General features: G+C 43.1%; 1 protein-coding gene across 2 annotated transcripts in view; it reads left to right on the top strand.

Moving 5' to 3' along the window:
* The first annotated feature begins 243 nt into the window (after positions 1-243).
* The window catches only part of LOC138299408 (keratin, type I cytoskeletal 13-like), a 106,050-nt gene continuing 88,439 nt past the window's right edge, over positions 244-17,854 (top strand). Inside the window, exon 1 of one of the 2 annotated variants that reach the window (XM_069237641.1) lies at positions 244-884. In XM_069237641.1, coding sequence (XP_069093742.1) covers positions 456-884 — 429 coding nt within the window. In that variant the 5' untranslated portion in view covers positions 244-455. Of the gene's footprint in view, positions 885-13,212; positions 13,853-17,854 lie in introns of those variants that run through there. The other variant, XM_069237642.1, reaches the window with a different exon arrangement.

Genomic DNA, 17,854 nt, shown 5'->3' with positions numbered 1-17,854 from the left:
GTTTCTGTGAAAATGTGGTATACATAAACAGGATAGTGCATGTTCTAAATGAATATTAAGGAAATCTTTGATTACAAAATTTCCTGGGCACCTTCAGTCCTTACTTCTGTGAGAGAGGGAGTTAGGCGTGTCAGATTCTCTTTTACTACAAGGTGCGGACTGCTGAAATCCGAGCAATGAGGCAAAGACTAGCCCTGGGCGACCGCCTTTTGTTAACAGAGTTAAAGAATTAGTTGGCTGAGCTTCTGCACCCAAGGAATTTAAAGAAGAGCAATGGGGCCCTTGTCAACTTTGACCTCTTCGTCAAGGGCACAGAGCACTTCCTGGAAGGGAAACCGGCTCCACTGGCAACGCCCACTGCCAAGAACATAAACGTTGAGCTGGAGTGCGGATGCACCCAGATCCTCCTGAACGTGTCTCCTTGCTTGTTGCCTTTCTTATATCTTCTCTGCACTATGGCTTTCTTCACTACACCGGGTGACTACTGTGCTGGAGTGCCCTGCCCTTCTATTGTTGCACCCAGAACACTGATAGAGTCATTCACTGAGGATGCTGCAGGCAAGGCAAGTGCTCAGCACAGTACATCTTGTACCGGTTCCATGGTCTCCTCCAGCTGGGACAACTCTTCTAAAGGCGGTAGTTTTGGTCTCTGGCTTGACAGCGAATCCTCCACCATCTTTGAAAACAGGAGTAGGCAGACCATGCAAAATCTCAACGAACGACTGGCCAGTTACCTAGACAAGGTGCACAACCTGGAGCAATCCAACGCAGAGCTGGAACGCAAGATTCTCGAGCAGTACGACAAGCAGGGAGCATCTGCATCCATCGCTGCTCAACGGAACCATGGCCACTTCTACAAAACCATTGAGGAGCTGCGAGCTAAGGTATAGTGTGGCATGCAGGAAGTATGGCTCATGTAGCTGTAGAACTTCCATTGTTCAACAATCTTCCCAGCTTTTTCATGGAAGATACACCACCAGGGACTAACTGTTAGACGGAAAAATTTGAGTGTCAGCAGTGAACATGTACTAATCTGACTGTGCTGGTATTCACTTTGTAAAAAGGGCGGGGAAGATTGTGTCCTACATTGTTTTGTGGTGAAGTATTAGCTTCACAGGAGCACGTGTTTGCAAACACGTGTTAAGATACATGATAGGATGTCGGTCAAGAGATATGTGCACATTGGTGTAGGCCTGAAATGTCTCATGAGAATGATGTCACAGGATATGAGCTATCACGCTGTGCTAGCCATGTTCACCGCATGAGTTACAGAAACTGCAAGGTAGACAGTCATGAGGGAGAGGTATGCAAGATCACTTATGCTCATAAATAGATGGTGAAAACAGGGATCTTGTGAGGAAAAGAATTGAAAAAAAGTATTGATTTTTACATGGATACTCACCTACACATAGCATGAATAAAATGTGAAAAAGCTATGAAACTGTGTTCACCTCTACTGAGAGCGACCTAACTCTCTTCACAGTTTGTCTTCCATTTCTAACTAGATTACAGGGTTGGTGTGATACCTCCTGGATTTTCGCTGTGTGCTTCCGGAAAAAAACTGTATGTGAAGTATTCCGCCTTTGTACATTTATGGGTGAGAACGCATGCATGAGAGTAGGTGAACTGAACAGCACACACCTACAACCAACTCATGTATGGGGGTATTCATCATTAACATTATGCAGGTAGTTTCTTACTCTGGATACACAAGTAAAACTACAGCTTTGAACGGTGGCACTGAAAACGTGTTCTTAATGAGGGAAAAGATTACCCTATGCAAAAGATATAAGAAAATAACTTGCTTTGCAACATTCTGCCATGCCTGCTACTATGGGCTTACTATCAATAAAACAATTCATTGGAATACACAAGGACAGGAACACAAATGTTGTGGTTTTATGTGGATACTCCGTTACAGTTTTTGTGAACTGATAAAACCTCATACATTTGTGTAAATAGTTAATGTGAATCTATCATGTATTGATGTTTGCAGTTTTTTTCTAAATCCGGCCACCTACGTATATATTCGTATTGAGTCTCTAACCCTCTGCACCAGTTTTTATGTAACTTGTAGTCAGGAGATCTCCCTAGATTTTTTAGAAGCTCATAGATACATTTGTAAGAGAAGATTGTATTTCACTGCACATGTTTAAACACATTCCACCACTTAAGTTCGAATAAGATTGATGTGAAAGCCCACGTTGAGAGCATTCTGTACATAGGCTCAGGCAAAATGTTGCTTACACTGGTGTATTCCTGCGTAATTTGTGGCATTTCACATTAAGGTTGCTACGGAAAAAGCCCGAGATTATGTCATTATGCCACCTTAGGTAGCTGAGATGTTAGCTTGGTAACTAAATAGGGCACATAGAACATAAGCGGCTACTGCTCTAGTCACGCAAAACCTTTGTGCTGTGTTTTTTGGAGCAAGATGCATTCTCAAATCTAAAATGAACATGTCTCACCTGACATCCAAAAGGAACGCAAGGATGCACGTTATGCTAGAGAAACAAAATAACGTGGGGATGCAATTTGCACTTAAACATTGCACAAAATGGCTATTTGGAATTTCCGGCCATTAATCTTTATTGGAACACTGGAATGTTGAGAAATGGCACAAGGGAGTGGTTCGTGGAAAACAATAGCTTTTACAGCCTTGTGCTCCATCATTTCAGAGTTTGTTTTTCTTGCTCTCTATTTTTATTTTAGAGGATTCTACCTTCAGCGGGTGGAATGTTCTAATAGCTTTATAGTTATTCTTGTACCAGTTGTTAAAGGCCCTCATTCTGGTTTTAAACCCTGGCTTGGGGCTCAGTACTATAAATGGAGTCCAGGGACTTGAACAACCATTTTAGCCTTCCGAAAAAGCTATAATCTTATATTAGGGCAACAGAATGTCAGTTGCTCATTTAAGACAATGAAGTAGCGTAGGGACAAAAAATAGATGGTATCATTCCAAAGTATGCCTTTCTGTTTCTCAGGTTGTAGTTTAGAACATTCTATCCCCAGTCAGTGGAATGTTCTAATAGCATCGGTGTGCTTCTGTCTTGGACTATATCCATTGTTAAAGGCCCCGACCCTCGTTAAATGCTCTTGCCTGTGATTTGGGCCTAAAACGTGGTGCCAGGGCCTTTAACCACTGTTATAGCCCTCGCCAGCATTCTATAATGCTGTATTCCGCATTTGTTTTTAAAGTAAGCCCTCTTTTCAATATTTTTAAAATTGGAATTTCTATAGTTAAGCCACTGTTATGAGAAATGTACTTTAACCAATTGAGTGAAGCAGAAAATGTGCACGTGTAATGTGTTTATTGAATCATGACATGAAAAAATAGTTTTTCATATTTACATTTTGATTTAACGATGAGGTCCAAACCAGAAGACTACAGATTTACAAGCTATAAGGTAAAGAAATTTTAAATGCATAAATGCTCAGAAAATATTTATGGTAATACGAGCATGTTCCTCAATCGGACACAAAGAGTCCCAGCTATAAACAGTTTCTCCTAAAATGTAAACATGCTATGTTGATAGAGAGCCATACCAAAGCATAACCCCAGCGATGCATATATTCCTGTCATACAAAATTACATTGCAGGCCACCACATATTACATCAGATGAGATCACTTACCACTGCGTCATATAATATCTCCTACCATGGGATAACACAGCAACTTTTAGCAAAGCGTAACATCTCTCTGAATAGTATTGTATCATATATCTTCTCACAGAGTGAAATTGGTCATATCTCATTCCATTACATCACATTATATTACGTAGTATCACGTCACATCAAATTTCTTAGAATAGTATCTCACTGAATTGCATCTCTTGGTTTAACATCACATTTTTCACACTGCATTGCATCACAAAAAATTGCATCACATCTCTTACCATATTATTTCATAAAATCACATAACATCTCTTGGCAAAGTATCATATTACGTATCCCATCATATTATCAAATCATGCATCATCACGTCCCATCTTTTAGAATTCCACCCCAACTAAGAACATAGCATCTCTCATCATACCATAACATTACATGACGTAGCATCCACAGTGAGACATTGCATCACATCTCATAGAAAATCGTTCTTTTCACACATCATCTTGGGTGCAGGGGGCCTTGGCCTGGATTCATGGGTTCTGCTGATGGCTTCTGCTTCAGACTTCACTGGTTGACCTCCTTTTCATTTGGTGCTTAAAGGACTGCATTCTGGTCATCTTTGCTTTGGCTCAGGGGTCTTGTGCTGGTCCCATGCCATGCGAGCTCTGTTCTTTGGTACCTTGCACAGGTACAAGCAGGTTTGTCAGAGGTTTTTGAAAAGTCTGGGGCAAAAACGTAAGGCAGAGTCCTCTGGATGCCTCTCCCATTTTTGGCAGAAGCACTTGGTAAAATGTGATACTATGCTAATAGATGCAGCGCAATGTGGCAATTACTTACTGGTGATGTTTACTGCTCAGATTATCCATCCTAGTCCCAGTCCTTGATGTGTCCACCTCCTCTCAAGGCCCACGTGACCTAGCAAAAAATGTCCCTGCATCTGGCCTTCCCGCAAGCCCCTCGTTCAAGTACGAGTGGGCGGAACTCCTGTTCCAAACTCTACTTGATAAAGGAAGGAGAGGAAAGGATTTAAGAACTAGAAAGATTAACGGTATTCAGAGTAAAGATTACAGCCAAGTAATGACATAGAGCTGTACCACATTGTCGATGTTATTGCATTTACGTACTGCTTTGGAGCCTATAGTGTGGTGTTAAATTTGGTACAGTCTGGTGTTAAGTACTGTTACCTTACCCGAGTATGAAGATACATGTGGATAAAAATGGCGTTCTCTGTGTGTATAGCAGAGCAATGCAGAAGCATAACATAGCTAGTGAGTGTGTCGAAGACTGTCTAAAATGGCTGTGCAGGTCATTGCATAGCAATGAAAAGCCATTATTAGGCTTGTGCATAATAGAGGGGTGGGCTATCTTTGGGGAATTGTCCCATGTGGTCCCATTGTAGTGCATGGAGTGGTAGACACAAGTGACTTGGGTGAAGCATATCATGCCTGCTTGAGGTTGTACTTTGAGTTAGTTTCCATTACAAATCTTGCCCTAGAACATTGGTGGAATGTAGCAGGGTCGCTTAGTCGTCTGTGATCATCAGTCCTCTAAATAAAAGGAGTTGGGTTAAAATACGTACGGTACAACTCTAATAATATGTCCATAGAGGAATGGCTATATTGCTGAGTAGGGACATTTCATGGCTTATACTACGGGGGTCACAAACTAGTATGGGAATAAACATTAAAAGTGTATGTTTTGGAATTAAATAATCAATATGGGATTATTAATTAGTCTTTAATGTGATGCAAAAGCACAGGTGGTCACTAGGTTCCTTATATGATATGAAGTAAATTCTGGGGTTTGGCTGTCAGGATGTAGAAGTATAATCTTCCAATTCATGACTTCCATATTGATATTGAGATTCAAAGCTGCCTCTTTGAACAAATGGTTTGCCTTTAATTATTGGATTGTATTTTCCACTTAATGAAGGATGGTCCTGTCCCATATAGAACACAATGGGTGATGCAGAGGCCCTTGCAAGAGGTTCATTCACAACTTGTAGCCTATGAAACAAGGATTGAAGTTCATAAATACAGAGGTCATTGAGGTAGGACAGATCTGATAACACTAAGGGCATCATGTGTCCCAGGTGTCTCTGCAGTTGAGTATTTCTGTTGTCCTTATCCAGCATTTAGTGTCAGATGTTTTCTGGTCATCCAGTCAGGAAAGGTTGAGTGACAGGATCTGAATGTAGCACAGCTGACATCTGATATTCAGTTTCAGCAGTAATTGAATGTTGTCTGCATACTTGTGAAAGATTAGGAAGAATGATTCAATTCAATAGGGCAGAGTTATGAAGTAAAGAGTAAATTTGATTGAAGCAATCATAGAGGCCTGTGGAATGCCACGTTGTTTTTAGATGTAAGATGATGTGAGGGGTGAAGTTCAGTCTGTATCTCTTTTAAGGGGTGGGAGGAAATTAATTCTAATGCCTTTACATGAATCCTGATGTCTAAGAGGTATCTAAAGATAGTGTGGTGACAAACTGCATCACAAACAGCAGAGAGGTCCAGAGGTAACAGGCTGGCAGTTCCATTCTTCTTCACTTGAGTGTTCAGGGCTTCCCTTGTGTGACAATGGAATATTCTATTCTGTGGCACAGGCTAAAGGCACCTGGAAATCATCTTGAAGCTTCTGGCCCTTAACATAGTTGATAAGTTGAATGCATGAATCGTCTTATCATTTTACCCAAGAATAGTCCATTGGCAGTTGGTCTGTAGTTGTCTTGGGTGTTTGGATTGAGCATTGACTTCTTTAGAATAGTATTGATGTGTAACATGTGTTAGAAATGGGGTCTTTGGTTGCCAGTCAGGTTACCATCTGTTCAAGCAAGGACCCTCACTCTAGAGAGAATCACTCTCAGCTAACCCCTGCTTACCCCCTTGGTAGCTTGGCAGAGCAGTAGGTTTAACTTCAGAGTGCTAGGTGTAAAGTATTTGTATCAACACACACAGTAACTTAATTAAAACACTACAAAATGACACAACACAACAAAAATCTGACATACACAAGTCAAGTTATGAATTTTTAAAGATTAAACTAAAAAATAGCGCTTAGAAGCACAAAATGCTTCGATGAGGTGTTAACACGGCGTTGTGAAGGAGTAGTTCTCAACAAGCCGACACCAGTGGCGCCGGACATGGAGTCGCGTAGACCCCCAATTACAGTACCTTTGGTGAAGAGTGGAAACAAGTTGATGCGCGAAGTCGGGGATCAGCGGGGCTGCAGCGGCGTCGGGCCTGCGAAGGTTGTCGCGTTCCAGCGAAGATCACAGAGTCAGTTGCAGGCGCCGTCACCGGATTCAGCAGCGGCGTCGGTCCGAAGTCATCCAAAGTCGATTTCCTTTCATTTCCACCAGCTTTCCTTTCAAGGGCCCAGGGACTGGATAGGGCACCACTTGTCAGAGCAGGAATCTCTCCAGAGACTCCAGGTGCTGGCAGAGAGACGTCTTTGCTGTCCCTGAGACTTCAAACAACAGGAGGCAAGCTTTAAATCAAGCCCTTGGAGATTTCTTCACAAGATGGAAGGCACACAGAGTCCAGTCTTTGCCCTCTTACTCTGGCAGAAGAAGCAACTGCAGGATAGCTCCACAAAGCACAGTCACAGGCAGGGCAGCACTTCTCCTCAGCTCTTCAGCTCTTCTCCAGGCAGAGGTTCCTCTTGTTTCCAGAAGTGTTTTAAAGTCTATGGTTTTGGGTGCCCTTCTTATATCCAATTTCTCCTTTGAAGTAGGCCTGCTTCAAAGTAAAGCCTCTTTTGAATGTGAAATCCTGCCTTTCCCAGGCCAGGCCCCAGACACTCACCAGGGGGTCGGAGACGGTATTGTGTGAGGACAGGCACAGCCCTTTCAGGTGTAAGTGACCACTCATCCCCTCCCTCCTAGCACATATGGCTCATCAGGAAATGCAGACTACACCCCAGCTCCTTTTGTGTCACTGTCTAGTGTGAGGTGCAACCAGCCCAACTGTCAAACTGACCCAGACAGGGAATCCACAAACAGGGAGAGTCACAGAAATGGTATAAGCAAGAAAATGCTCACTTTCTAAAAGTGGCATTTTCAAACGTACAATCTTAAAATCAACTTTACTAAAAGATGTATTTTTAAATTGTCAGCTCAGAGATCCCCAAACTCCACATGTTCATCCACTCCCAAAGGGAATCTACACTTTAATCAGATTTAAAGGTAGCCCCCATGTTAATCTATGAGAGGGACAGGCCTTGCAACAGTGAAAAACAATTTAGCAATATTTCACTGTTAGGACATATAAAGGGATAGGTAACAGAACTCTCAACCCTGGCACATGAGTAGTTGTTTATAGAATGGGATTGTATGCTTATGGTGGGGGAACCAGGCAAAGTTCAGTTGACTTTTGAGTGTGTTGTCCCACTATGTTGCAGAGGTAATCTCAAACAGGAACATCCTTACTGGATTCATTGTATGCACACATAAGAATGCTGTACTAAGTCTTACCGATAGCACACTTTAAGCCCTTTCCCGCATCACACTATTCGGTCATAACATGAAATGTTAATGGGCTGGGGAGCAAGGTCACACATGGGCTAGTAGTGCAATATATCCATCACCTTTGGTCAGACATTGTCCTCCTTCAGTGGACTCACCTACTGGGGACGCATTCCTGATTCCTGGGTAGCCTGGCATATGCAGGGTTTACTACTGGTTCCTGGGTTGTAGCCATATTGCTAAAAGGACACCACCATTCCAAGTCTGTGCACATGGATTAACCCTCAGGGAAAATAAGTGGGGGTCCAGGGCTTCTGAGGTAGAATTAATATTACTCTGCTCAGTGTTTACGCACTCCCTCGGCTGCAGGCACCCACACTAGTGAAGAGCAATCAATCAGTTTATTTGTATAGCATGCGCTGTCACAGCTGAGGGTCCCCGGGTGCTTTTGTGCAATGCCTAAAAGCTAGATCTTGAGTTTTTTCTGGAACTCTGTCAGGGAGGGAGGGAGCTGTCCAGAGGTGAATTGGTAGGGAGTTCCAAGTCTTAGCTGCTGTGTAGGAGAACGAACGGCCTCTGGTACAGCTGTGGCAGATGAAGGGAGTGTGATGGAGCGAGTGCGGCATAGCACAGGTGTATTTCAGGTTGTTTGAAATTCAGCTGGTGGTTGAAGTAAGATGGTCCATAATTGTGTTGTGCCTTTTAGGTGTGTGTGAGGAGCTTGAACTGACATCTCTTCTGGATGGGGAACCAGTGGAGGTGTCTGACGTGGGGAGTGATGTGAGTCAGTTTGGGTAGGTCCAGGATGAGGCTGACTTCGTGTTCTGTGTGTTTTGTAGTCTTCTGATGAGTTGAATGGGAGTCTGGTGTATAGAGAATTGCAGTAGTCAAGGTGGCTGGATATGAGGGCTTCTGGGGTGGTGTTTCTGGTTTCGATGGGGATCTGAAGTTCTTACAGAGCATGCAGCGGTTGTGGAAGCATGAGGAGGCAACTGTGTTGATTTGTTGTTTCATTGTCAGTTGGTTATCGAGGGTGATGCCAAAGTTGTGTGCCTGGGTTGTTGGTCTTGGCATGGGTTTGAGTTCTGCTGGCCACCAGCTGTGGTCCTCTATGAAGGCGTTCTAACCAAGGATCAGTATTTCTGTTTTTTCGGAGTTGAGCTTGTCTCTCATCCATTTTGCTATGTCTGTCATGGCGATGCAGACGTTTGTTTTGGCGTTGGTTGAGTCCTCAGTTAGGGAGAGGATAAGTTAAATGTTATCCGCGTTGGAGATTATGTTGAGGCCCTGGAATCTGATGATATTTGTGAGGGGGGTCATGTAAATGTGGAACAGGGTGGGGCAGAGGGAGGATCCTTGAGGTACACCGTAGGTGAAGTCCTTGGGTACAGAGGAGAAGGGAGGCAGTCGGATGCTCTTTGTTAATACTGATAGAAAGGAGGTGGTCCACTTGAGGGCGTCTTGCTGTATGCCAATGGTGTGAAGTCCGTCAATGAGGGTATGGTGGGAGATGGTATCGAATGTTGCTAAGAGGTCGGGAGGCTCATGGCTGTGTAGTGTCCGTGGTCGAGTATGGCCCTGATGTCGTCTGTGGTGGTGATAAACATGGTCTCAGTGCTGTGGTTTGCACGAAATCCTGATTGTGATGGGTCGAGGAATTGTTTGAGTTTCAGGAATTTGGTGAGCTGTCTGTTGATTGCCTTCTCGAGTACTTTAGCCAGGAAAGGAGGTAGGGCATTTGGGCGGTAGTTTTTGAGGTTGCTGAGGTCAGCGAGGACTTTTTCAGGAGGGTCTGACCTCTCTGTATTTCCAATAGTCTGGGAGGGCTGCTCTGGAGATGGAGGTGTTGAGGATGTTAGTGAGTTCTGTGCTGATTGGGTTTGTGCCCAGGTTGAAGAGATGGTGCGGGCCGGGGTCAGTGGGAGCTGTGGACTGGATGGACATCATGATGGAGAGGGTGATCTACACGGTGAGCGGGGACCAGGTGGTAAACATACAGTTGCTGTTTTGTGGTCCCTTGTAGTTGTCAGGACTGGTAGCTGAGGGTTGGGGGTTGAAGCAGATTGCATTGGTTTCTAGGGCTGGATGGGTCCATTTGGCAGCAGGATATTTCAGAATCAGTGAGGATGGACACCCAGAGGCTGAGTTTAGCCCACCATCTTGTTCCAGGACACTAAATCGTGTTCTAATCTTGACATATTTGTTGTGCATTTAAAAACAGAGGTCAAATGTCAAGCTTTGTCTTCCATGGAGTTTGATGTTTACTTTTCTTTCTCTGACTTCAAGGTGAGAGGATGTATGTGACAATCATGCTAGTTTTGGGGGATGTGCTTGAAGAAGGTTATACAATGTTGTTTTTCCTAGTCCACAAGACAATGTACACGGTTGTAAGTGAACTGTGCATATATTTCTGAATAGTTTGGAATTATAAAAGCACAAATGAAGCTCCTTTTTGTGGTAATTCTGAAGTGTGGTGGAAACAAATATTTTAGGATCAAAGCAAAACAATACAATGGGTGATGTAATTTCCACACATCATATGTGTGCTGTACACTCTTCTTTGTACCACTCCATTCTATGCCAGTGCGCTATGCCAATCCACTCTAAGATACTCTAATCTTCTTTGCACTCAATACCACTCTACTCTACGCCACCGTACTCTCTGTGCACCACTTCACTCTATTCTGAAACAATTTACTCTGTGCTACTGCACTCTGCATCATTCCACTCTACTCTGTGCCAGTGCACTCTACTCTGCACAACTTCATTCTACAGTGATGCACTCTACACAACTTTCCTCAAAACCAATGCACTGTATGCCAATCTACTCTGCACTACCACATTCTATGCCACTATACTCTACTCTTTATGACACTGCATTATATGCCACTGCATTCTATGCCACTACACTCTACGTCACTGCACTCTATGCCACTCCTTTTTATTTTTCACCACTGCACTCTACGCCATATCTCTCTATGTCACTCTGCACTGCACTACTCTATGTCACTGCACTCCACGCCACTCTACTCTACACCACTGCACTCTGTCACAGTCTACTCTGCAACATTGAGCTCTTTACCACAGAACTCTACGGCACTCTACTCACTGCCACACTACACCACAGCACTCTACTCTACACCACTCTACTCCAATGCACTCTATGTCACAACACTCTATGCCACAATACTGTACCCTGTATTACTCCACTCTACTCTGTACCACTCCATTTTACACCAGTCCATTTTACTCCAATGCACTCTACATCACCTTACTCAAAACCAATGCACTCTATGCCACTCTACTCTCCCAAAAATATTTTTTTACCATTCTACTCTACTTTGCACCACTCAATGCTATACAACTCTACTGCACTCTACATCAATGCACTGTACACCACTACACTGTATGCCACTCTACTATGCATCTCTCCACTGTACGTCACTGCACTCTATGCCAATCCGCTCTAAGCCACTCTAATCTACTCTGTGACCTTCACTTTACGACACCGCATTCTATGCCACTGCACTCCACTCTGAAACAATCTACTCTATGCCACTCCACTCTACTCCACTCTATGAAACTGCAATCAACCCTGCACAACTACACTACACTTCATTTCACACCGTGGCGTTCTACACCACTGCAGTCTATGCCAATGCACACTACACCACTTTACTCAAAACCAATACAGTGCTGTGCACTCCCCCTCCATGCTCGTCACAGCCAGTGGCCCTGCCCCTCTTAAAATAATATGCTAATAAACATAGTTTATTATTGTTTTATCATAAAAGTTTGGCTGGGGGGCGACGCTCCGCCACCTTAGCGAAAGAGCCGCATCTGACTTTATCCACTACACTCTAGGCCACTCTATAACAATCCACTTTACGATACTGCACTCTATGACTTTCTACTCCACTCTACAACACTGTACTCCATGCTATGCCACAGTACAACACAACTTCACTCTACGACGCTCTAATCAACTCCTTCTTTACCAGTCCATGCCACTTCATTCCACTCTATTATACGATACACTGCAACACTCTACTCCACTCCATTCTATGACATTCTATGCCACTCCACTTCATGCCACTCAATTATACAACTCTCTACTTCACTGCATGCCACTCCACCCTAAGACAATCTACTCCACTCTGCGTCACTCAACTCTATAACACTCTACTCCATACTATGCAACATCCATGTCGCCACTCTGCTCTGCACCACTCCACAATACTCTATGTAACTCCACTCCACAACACTCTACTCCACTCTATGCCACTCAGCTCTACCCCACTCCACGCCCTTCTACTCTACTCCACTCCCTCCACGACACTCTGAGACACTCTATACCATTCCACACCACTCCATGACACTCTACTTCCCTCCAATCGACTCCACGCCACTCAACTCTCTGCCACTGCATTACTCCAATCCACACTATTCTCTTTTACCACACAAACTTTTAGCCAATCGGTACAGCAGCATCAATGCTGCTGTACAACAAGGCTAAAACATATTGACAAAGCCAATAGCTCTTTAATAGGCGAGACCTATTGGCTTTGCCAATGATTGTTACACAAGTGCACACGGTCTGTAACATGACACGAAAAGAGAGATCTTGAGGCATAAGCGACCATAAAGCGAAGCATAAAAAAACTGTAGGTTGCGGCCAGAGGGTGCTTTTCAGAAGTCGGGTGAGTTATTAGATTTTCGGACAATGCAGTCCTGAAGCCAAACATACGAACAACACAAAATGTAGTGACAGGCACGTGCTCGATTCACTGCTGTGGAGAAGTACTGCTCCAGCTTTGACAGGTCATGAGTCAGGGGGGTATTTACGATGTTCTTTTCAGAAGTACGTGCAAAATGCGTTTTTAGCCAACGATTTCTGTGAAAAGGTGGTATACATAAACAGGATAGTGCATGTTCTAAATGAATGTTAAGGGAATCTTTGATTACAAAATTTCCTGGGCACCTTCAGTCCTTACCTCTGTGAGAGAGGGAGTTAGGCGTGTCAGATTCTCTTTTACTACAAGGTGGGGGCTGCTGAAATCCGAGCAATGAGGCAAAGACTAGCCCTGGGCGACCGCCTTTTGTTAACAGAGTTAAAGAATTAGTTGGCTGAGCTTCTGCACCCAAGGAATTTAAAGAAGAGCAATGGGGCCCTTGTCAACTTTGACCTCTTCGTCAAGGGCACAGAGCACTTCCTGGGAAGGAAACCGGCTCCACTGGCAACGCCCACTGCCAAGAACATAAACGTTGAGCTGGAGTGCGGATGCACCCAGATCCTCCTGAACGTGTCGCCTTGCTTGTTGCCTTTCTTATATCTTCTCTGCACTATGGCTTTCTTCACTACACCTGGTGACTGCTGTGTTGAAATGTCCTGCACTTCTATTGTTGCACCCGGAATACTGATAGAGTCATTAATTGAGGATGCTGCAGGCAAGGCAAGTGCTCAGCACAGTACATCTTGTACCGGTTCCATGGTCTCCTCCAGCTGGGACAACTCTTCTAAAGGCGGTAGTTTTGGTCTCTGGCTTGACAGCGAATCCTCCTCCATTTTTGAAAACAGGAGTAGGCAGACCATGCAAAATCTCAACGAACGACTGGCCAGTTACCTAGACAAGGTGCACAACCTGGAGCAATCCAACGCAGAGCTGGAACACAAGATTCTCGAGTGGTACAACAAGCAGGGAGCATCTGCATCCATCGCTGCTCAACGGAACCATGGCCACTTCTACAAAACCATTGAGGAGCTGAGAGCTAAGGTATAGTGTGGCATGCAGGAAGTATGGCTCATGTAGCTGTAGAACGTCCATTGTTCAACAATCTTCCCAGCTTTTTGGTGAAAGATACACCACCAGGGACCAACTGTTAGACGGAAAAATTTGAGTGTCAGCAGTGAACATGTACTAATCTGACTGTGCTGGTATTCACTTTGTAAAAAGGGCGGTGAAGATTGTGTCCTACATTGTTTTGTGGTGAAGTATTAGCTTCACAGGAGCACATGTTTGCAAACACGTGTTAAGGTACATGATAGGATGGCGGTCAAGAGATATGTGCACATTGGTGTAGGCCTGAAATGTCTCATGAGAATGATGTCACAGGATATGAGCTATTGCGCTGCGCTAGCCATGTTCACCGCATGAGTTACAGAAACTGCAAGGTAGACAGTCGTGAGGGAGAGGTATGCAAGATCATTTATGCTCATGAATAGATGGTGAAAACAGGGATCTTGTGAGGAAAAGAATTGAAAAAATGTATTGATTTTTACATGGATACTCACCTACACATAGCATGAATAAAATGTGAAAAAGCTATGAAACTTTGTTCACCTCTACTGAGAGCGACCTAACTCTCTTCACAGTTTGTCTTCCATTTCTGACTAGATTACAGGGTTGGTGTGATACCTCCTGGATTTTCGGTGTGTGCTTCCGGAAAAAACTGTATGTGAAGTATTCCGCCTTTGTACATTTATGGGTGAGAACGCATGCATGAGAGTAGGTGAACTGAACAGCACACACCTACAACCAACTCATGTATGGGGGTATTCATCATTAACATTATGCAGGCAGTTTCTTACTCTGGAAACACTAGTAAAACTACAGCTTTGAACGGTGGCACTGAAAGCGTGTTCTTAACGAGGGAAAAGATTACCCTATGCAAAAGATATAAGAAAATAACTTGCTTTGCAACATTCTGCCATGCCTGCTACTATGGGCTTACTATCAATAAAACAATTCATTGGAATACACAAGGACAGGAACACAAATGTTGTGGTTTTATGTGGATACTCCGTTACAGTTTTTGTGAACTGATAAAACCTCATACATTTGTGTAAATAGTTAATGTGAATCTATCATGTATTGATGTTTGCAGTTTTTTTCTAAATCCGGCCACCTACGTATATATTCATATTGAGTCTCTAACCCTCTGCACCAGTCTTTATGTAACCTGTAGTCAGGAGGTCTCCCTAGATTTTTTAGAAGCTCATAGATACATTTGTAAGAGAAGATTTTATTTCACTGCACATGTTTAAACACATTCAAACACTTAAGTTCGAATAAGATTGATGTGAAAGCCCACATTGAGAGCATTCTGTACATTCCTAGGCTCAGGCAAAATGTTGCTTACACTGGTGTATTCCTGCGTAATTTGTGGCATTTCACATTAAGGTTGCTACGCAAAAAGCCCGAGATTATGTCATTATGCCACCTTAGGTAGCTGAGATGTTAGCTGGGTAACTAAATAGGGCACATAGAACATAAGCGGCTACTGCTCTAGTCACACAAAACCTTTGTGCTGTGTTTTTTGGAGCAAGATGCATTCTCAAATCTAAAATGAACATGTCTCACCTGACATCCAAAAGGAACGCAAGGATGCACTTCATGCTAGAGAAACAAAATACCGTGGGGATGCAATTTGCACTTAAACATTGCACAAAATGGCTATTTGGAATTTCCGGCCATTAATCTTTATTAGAACACTGGAATGTTGAGAGCGGCATTATGCCCAAGGGAGTGGTTCATGGAAAACAATAGCTTTTACAGGCTTGTGCTCCATCATTTCAGAGTTTGTTTTTCTTGCTCTCTATTTTTATTTTAGAGGATTCTACCTTCAGCGGGTGGAATGTTCTAATAGCTTTATAGTTATTCTTGTACCAGTTATTAAAGGCCCTCAATCTGTTTTTAAACCCTGGCTTGGGGCTCAGGACTATAAATAGAGTCCAGGGACTTGAACAACCATTTTAGCCTTCCGAAAAAGCTATAATCTTATATTAGGGCAACAGAATGTCAGTTGCTCATTTAAGACAATGAAGTAGCGTAGGGCCAAAAAATAGATGGTATCATTCCAAAGTATGCCTTTCTGTTTCTCAGGTTGTAGGTTAGAACATTCTATCCCCAGTGAGTGGAATGTTCTAATAGCATCGTTGTGCTTCTGTCTTGGACTATATCCATTGTTAAAGGCCCCGACCCTCGTTAAATGCTCTTGCCTGTGACTTGGGCCTAAAACGTGGTGCCAGGGCCTTTAACCACTGTTATAGCCCTCGCCAGCATTCTATAATGCTGTATTCCGCATTTGTTTTTAAAGTAAGCCCTCTTTTCAATATTTTTAAAATTGGAATTTCTACAGTTAAGCCACTGTTATGAGAAATGTGCTTTAACCAATTGAGTGAAGCAGAAAATGTGCACGTGTAATGTGTTTATTGCATCATGACATGAAAAAATAGTTTTTCATTTTTACATTTTGATTTAACGATGAGGTCCAAACCAGTAGACTACAGATTTACAAGCTATAAGGTAAAGAAATGTTAAATGCATAAATGCTCAGAAAATATTTAAGGTAATACAAGCATGTTCCTCAATCGGACACAAAGAGTCCCAGCTATAAACAGTTTCTCCCCAAATGTAAACATGCTATGTTGATAGAGGTCCTTACCAAAGCATAACCCCAGCGATGCATATATTCCTGTCATACAAAATTACATTGCAGGCCACATATTACATCAGATGAGATCACTTACCACTGCGTCATATAATATCTCCTACCATGGGATAACACAGCAACTTTTAGCAAAGCGTAACATCTCTCTGAATAGTATTGTATCATATATCTTCTCACAGAGTGAAATTGGTCATATCTCATTCCATTACATCACATTATATTACGTAGTATCATGTCATATCAAATTTCTTAGAATAGTATCTCACTGAATTGCATCTCTTGGTTTAACATCACATTTTTCACACTGCATTGCATCACAAAAAATTGCATCACATCACTTACCATATGATTTCATAAAATCACATAACATCTCTTGGCAAAGTATCATATTACGTATCCCATCATATTATCAAATCATGCATCATCACGTCCCATCTTTTAGAATTCCACCCCAACTAAGAACATAGCATCTCTCAGCATACCATAACATTACATGACGTAGCATCCACAGTGAGACATTGCATCACATCTCATAGAAAATCGTTCTTTTCACACAACATCTTGGGTGCAGGAGGCCTTGGCCTGGATTCATGGCTTCTGCTGATGGCTTCTGCTTCAGACTTCACTGGTTGACCTCCTTTTCATTTGGTGCTTAAAGGACTGCATTCTAGTCATCTTTGCTTTGGCTCAGGGGTCTTGTGCTGGTCCCATGCCATGCGAGCTCTTTTCTTTGGTACCTTGCACAGGTACAAGCAGGTTTGTCAGAGGTTTTTGAAAAGTCTGGGGCAAAAACGTAAGGCAGAGTCCTCTGGATGCCTCTCCCATTTTTGGCAGAAGCACTTGGTAAAATGTGATACTATGCTAATAGATGCAGCGCAATGTGGCAATTACTTACTGGTGATGTTTACTGCTCAGATTATCCATCCTAGTCCCAGTCCTTGATGTGTCCACCTCCTCTCAAGGCCCACGTGACCTAGCAAAAAATGTCCCTGCATCTGGCCTACCCGCAAGCCCCTCCTTCTTACCAGGGAAATAAAGTACGAGTGGGCAGAACTCCTGTTTCAAACTCTACTTGATAAAGGAAGGAGAGGAAAGGATTTAAGAACTAGAAAGAATAACGGTATTCAGAGTAAAGATTACAGCCAATTAATGACATAGAGCTGTACCACATTGTCGATGTTATTGCATTTACGTACTGCTTTGGAGCCTATAGTGTGGTGTTAAATTTGGTACAGTCAAGTGTTAAGTACTGTTACCTTACCCGAGTATGAAGATACATGTGGATAAAAATGGCGTTCTCTGTGTGTATATCAGAGCAATGCAGA

Source organism: Pleurodeles waltl, chromosome 6 (assembly GCF_031143425.1).
Source record: "Pleurodeles waltl isolate 20211129_DDA chromosome 6, aPleWal1.hap1.20221129, whole genome shotgun sequence".
In the NCBI taxonomy this organism is placed as follows: Eukaryota; Metazoa; Chordata; class Amphibia; order Caudata; family Salamandridae; genus Pleurodeles; species Pleurodeles waltl.
The sequence above is the reverse complement of the archived record's forward strand: the minus strand, read 5'-3'. Positions and strand labels throughout refer to the sequence as shown.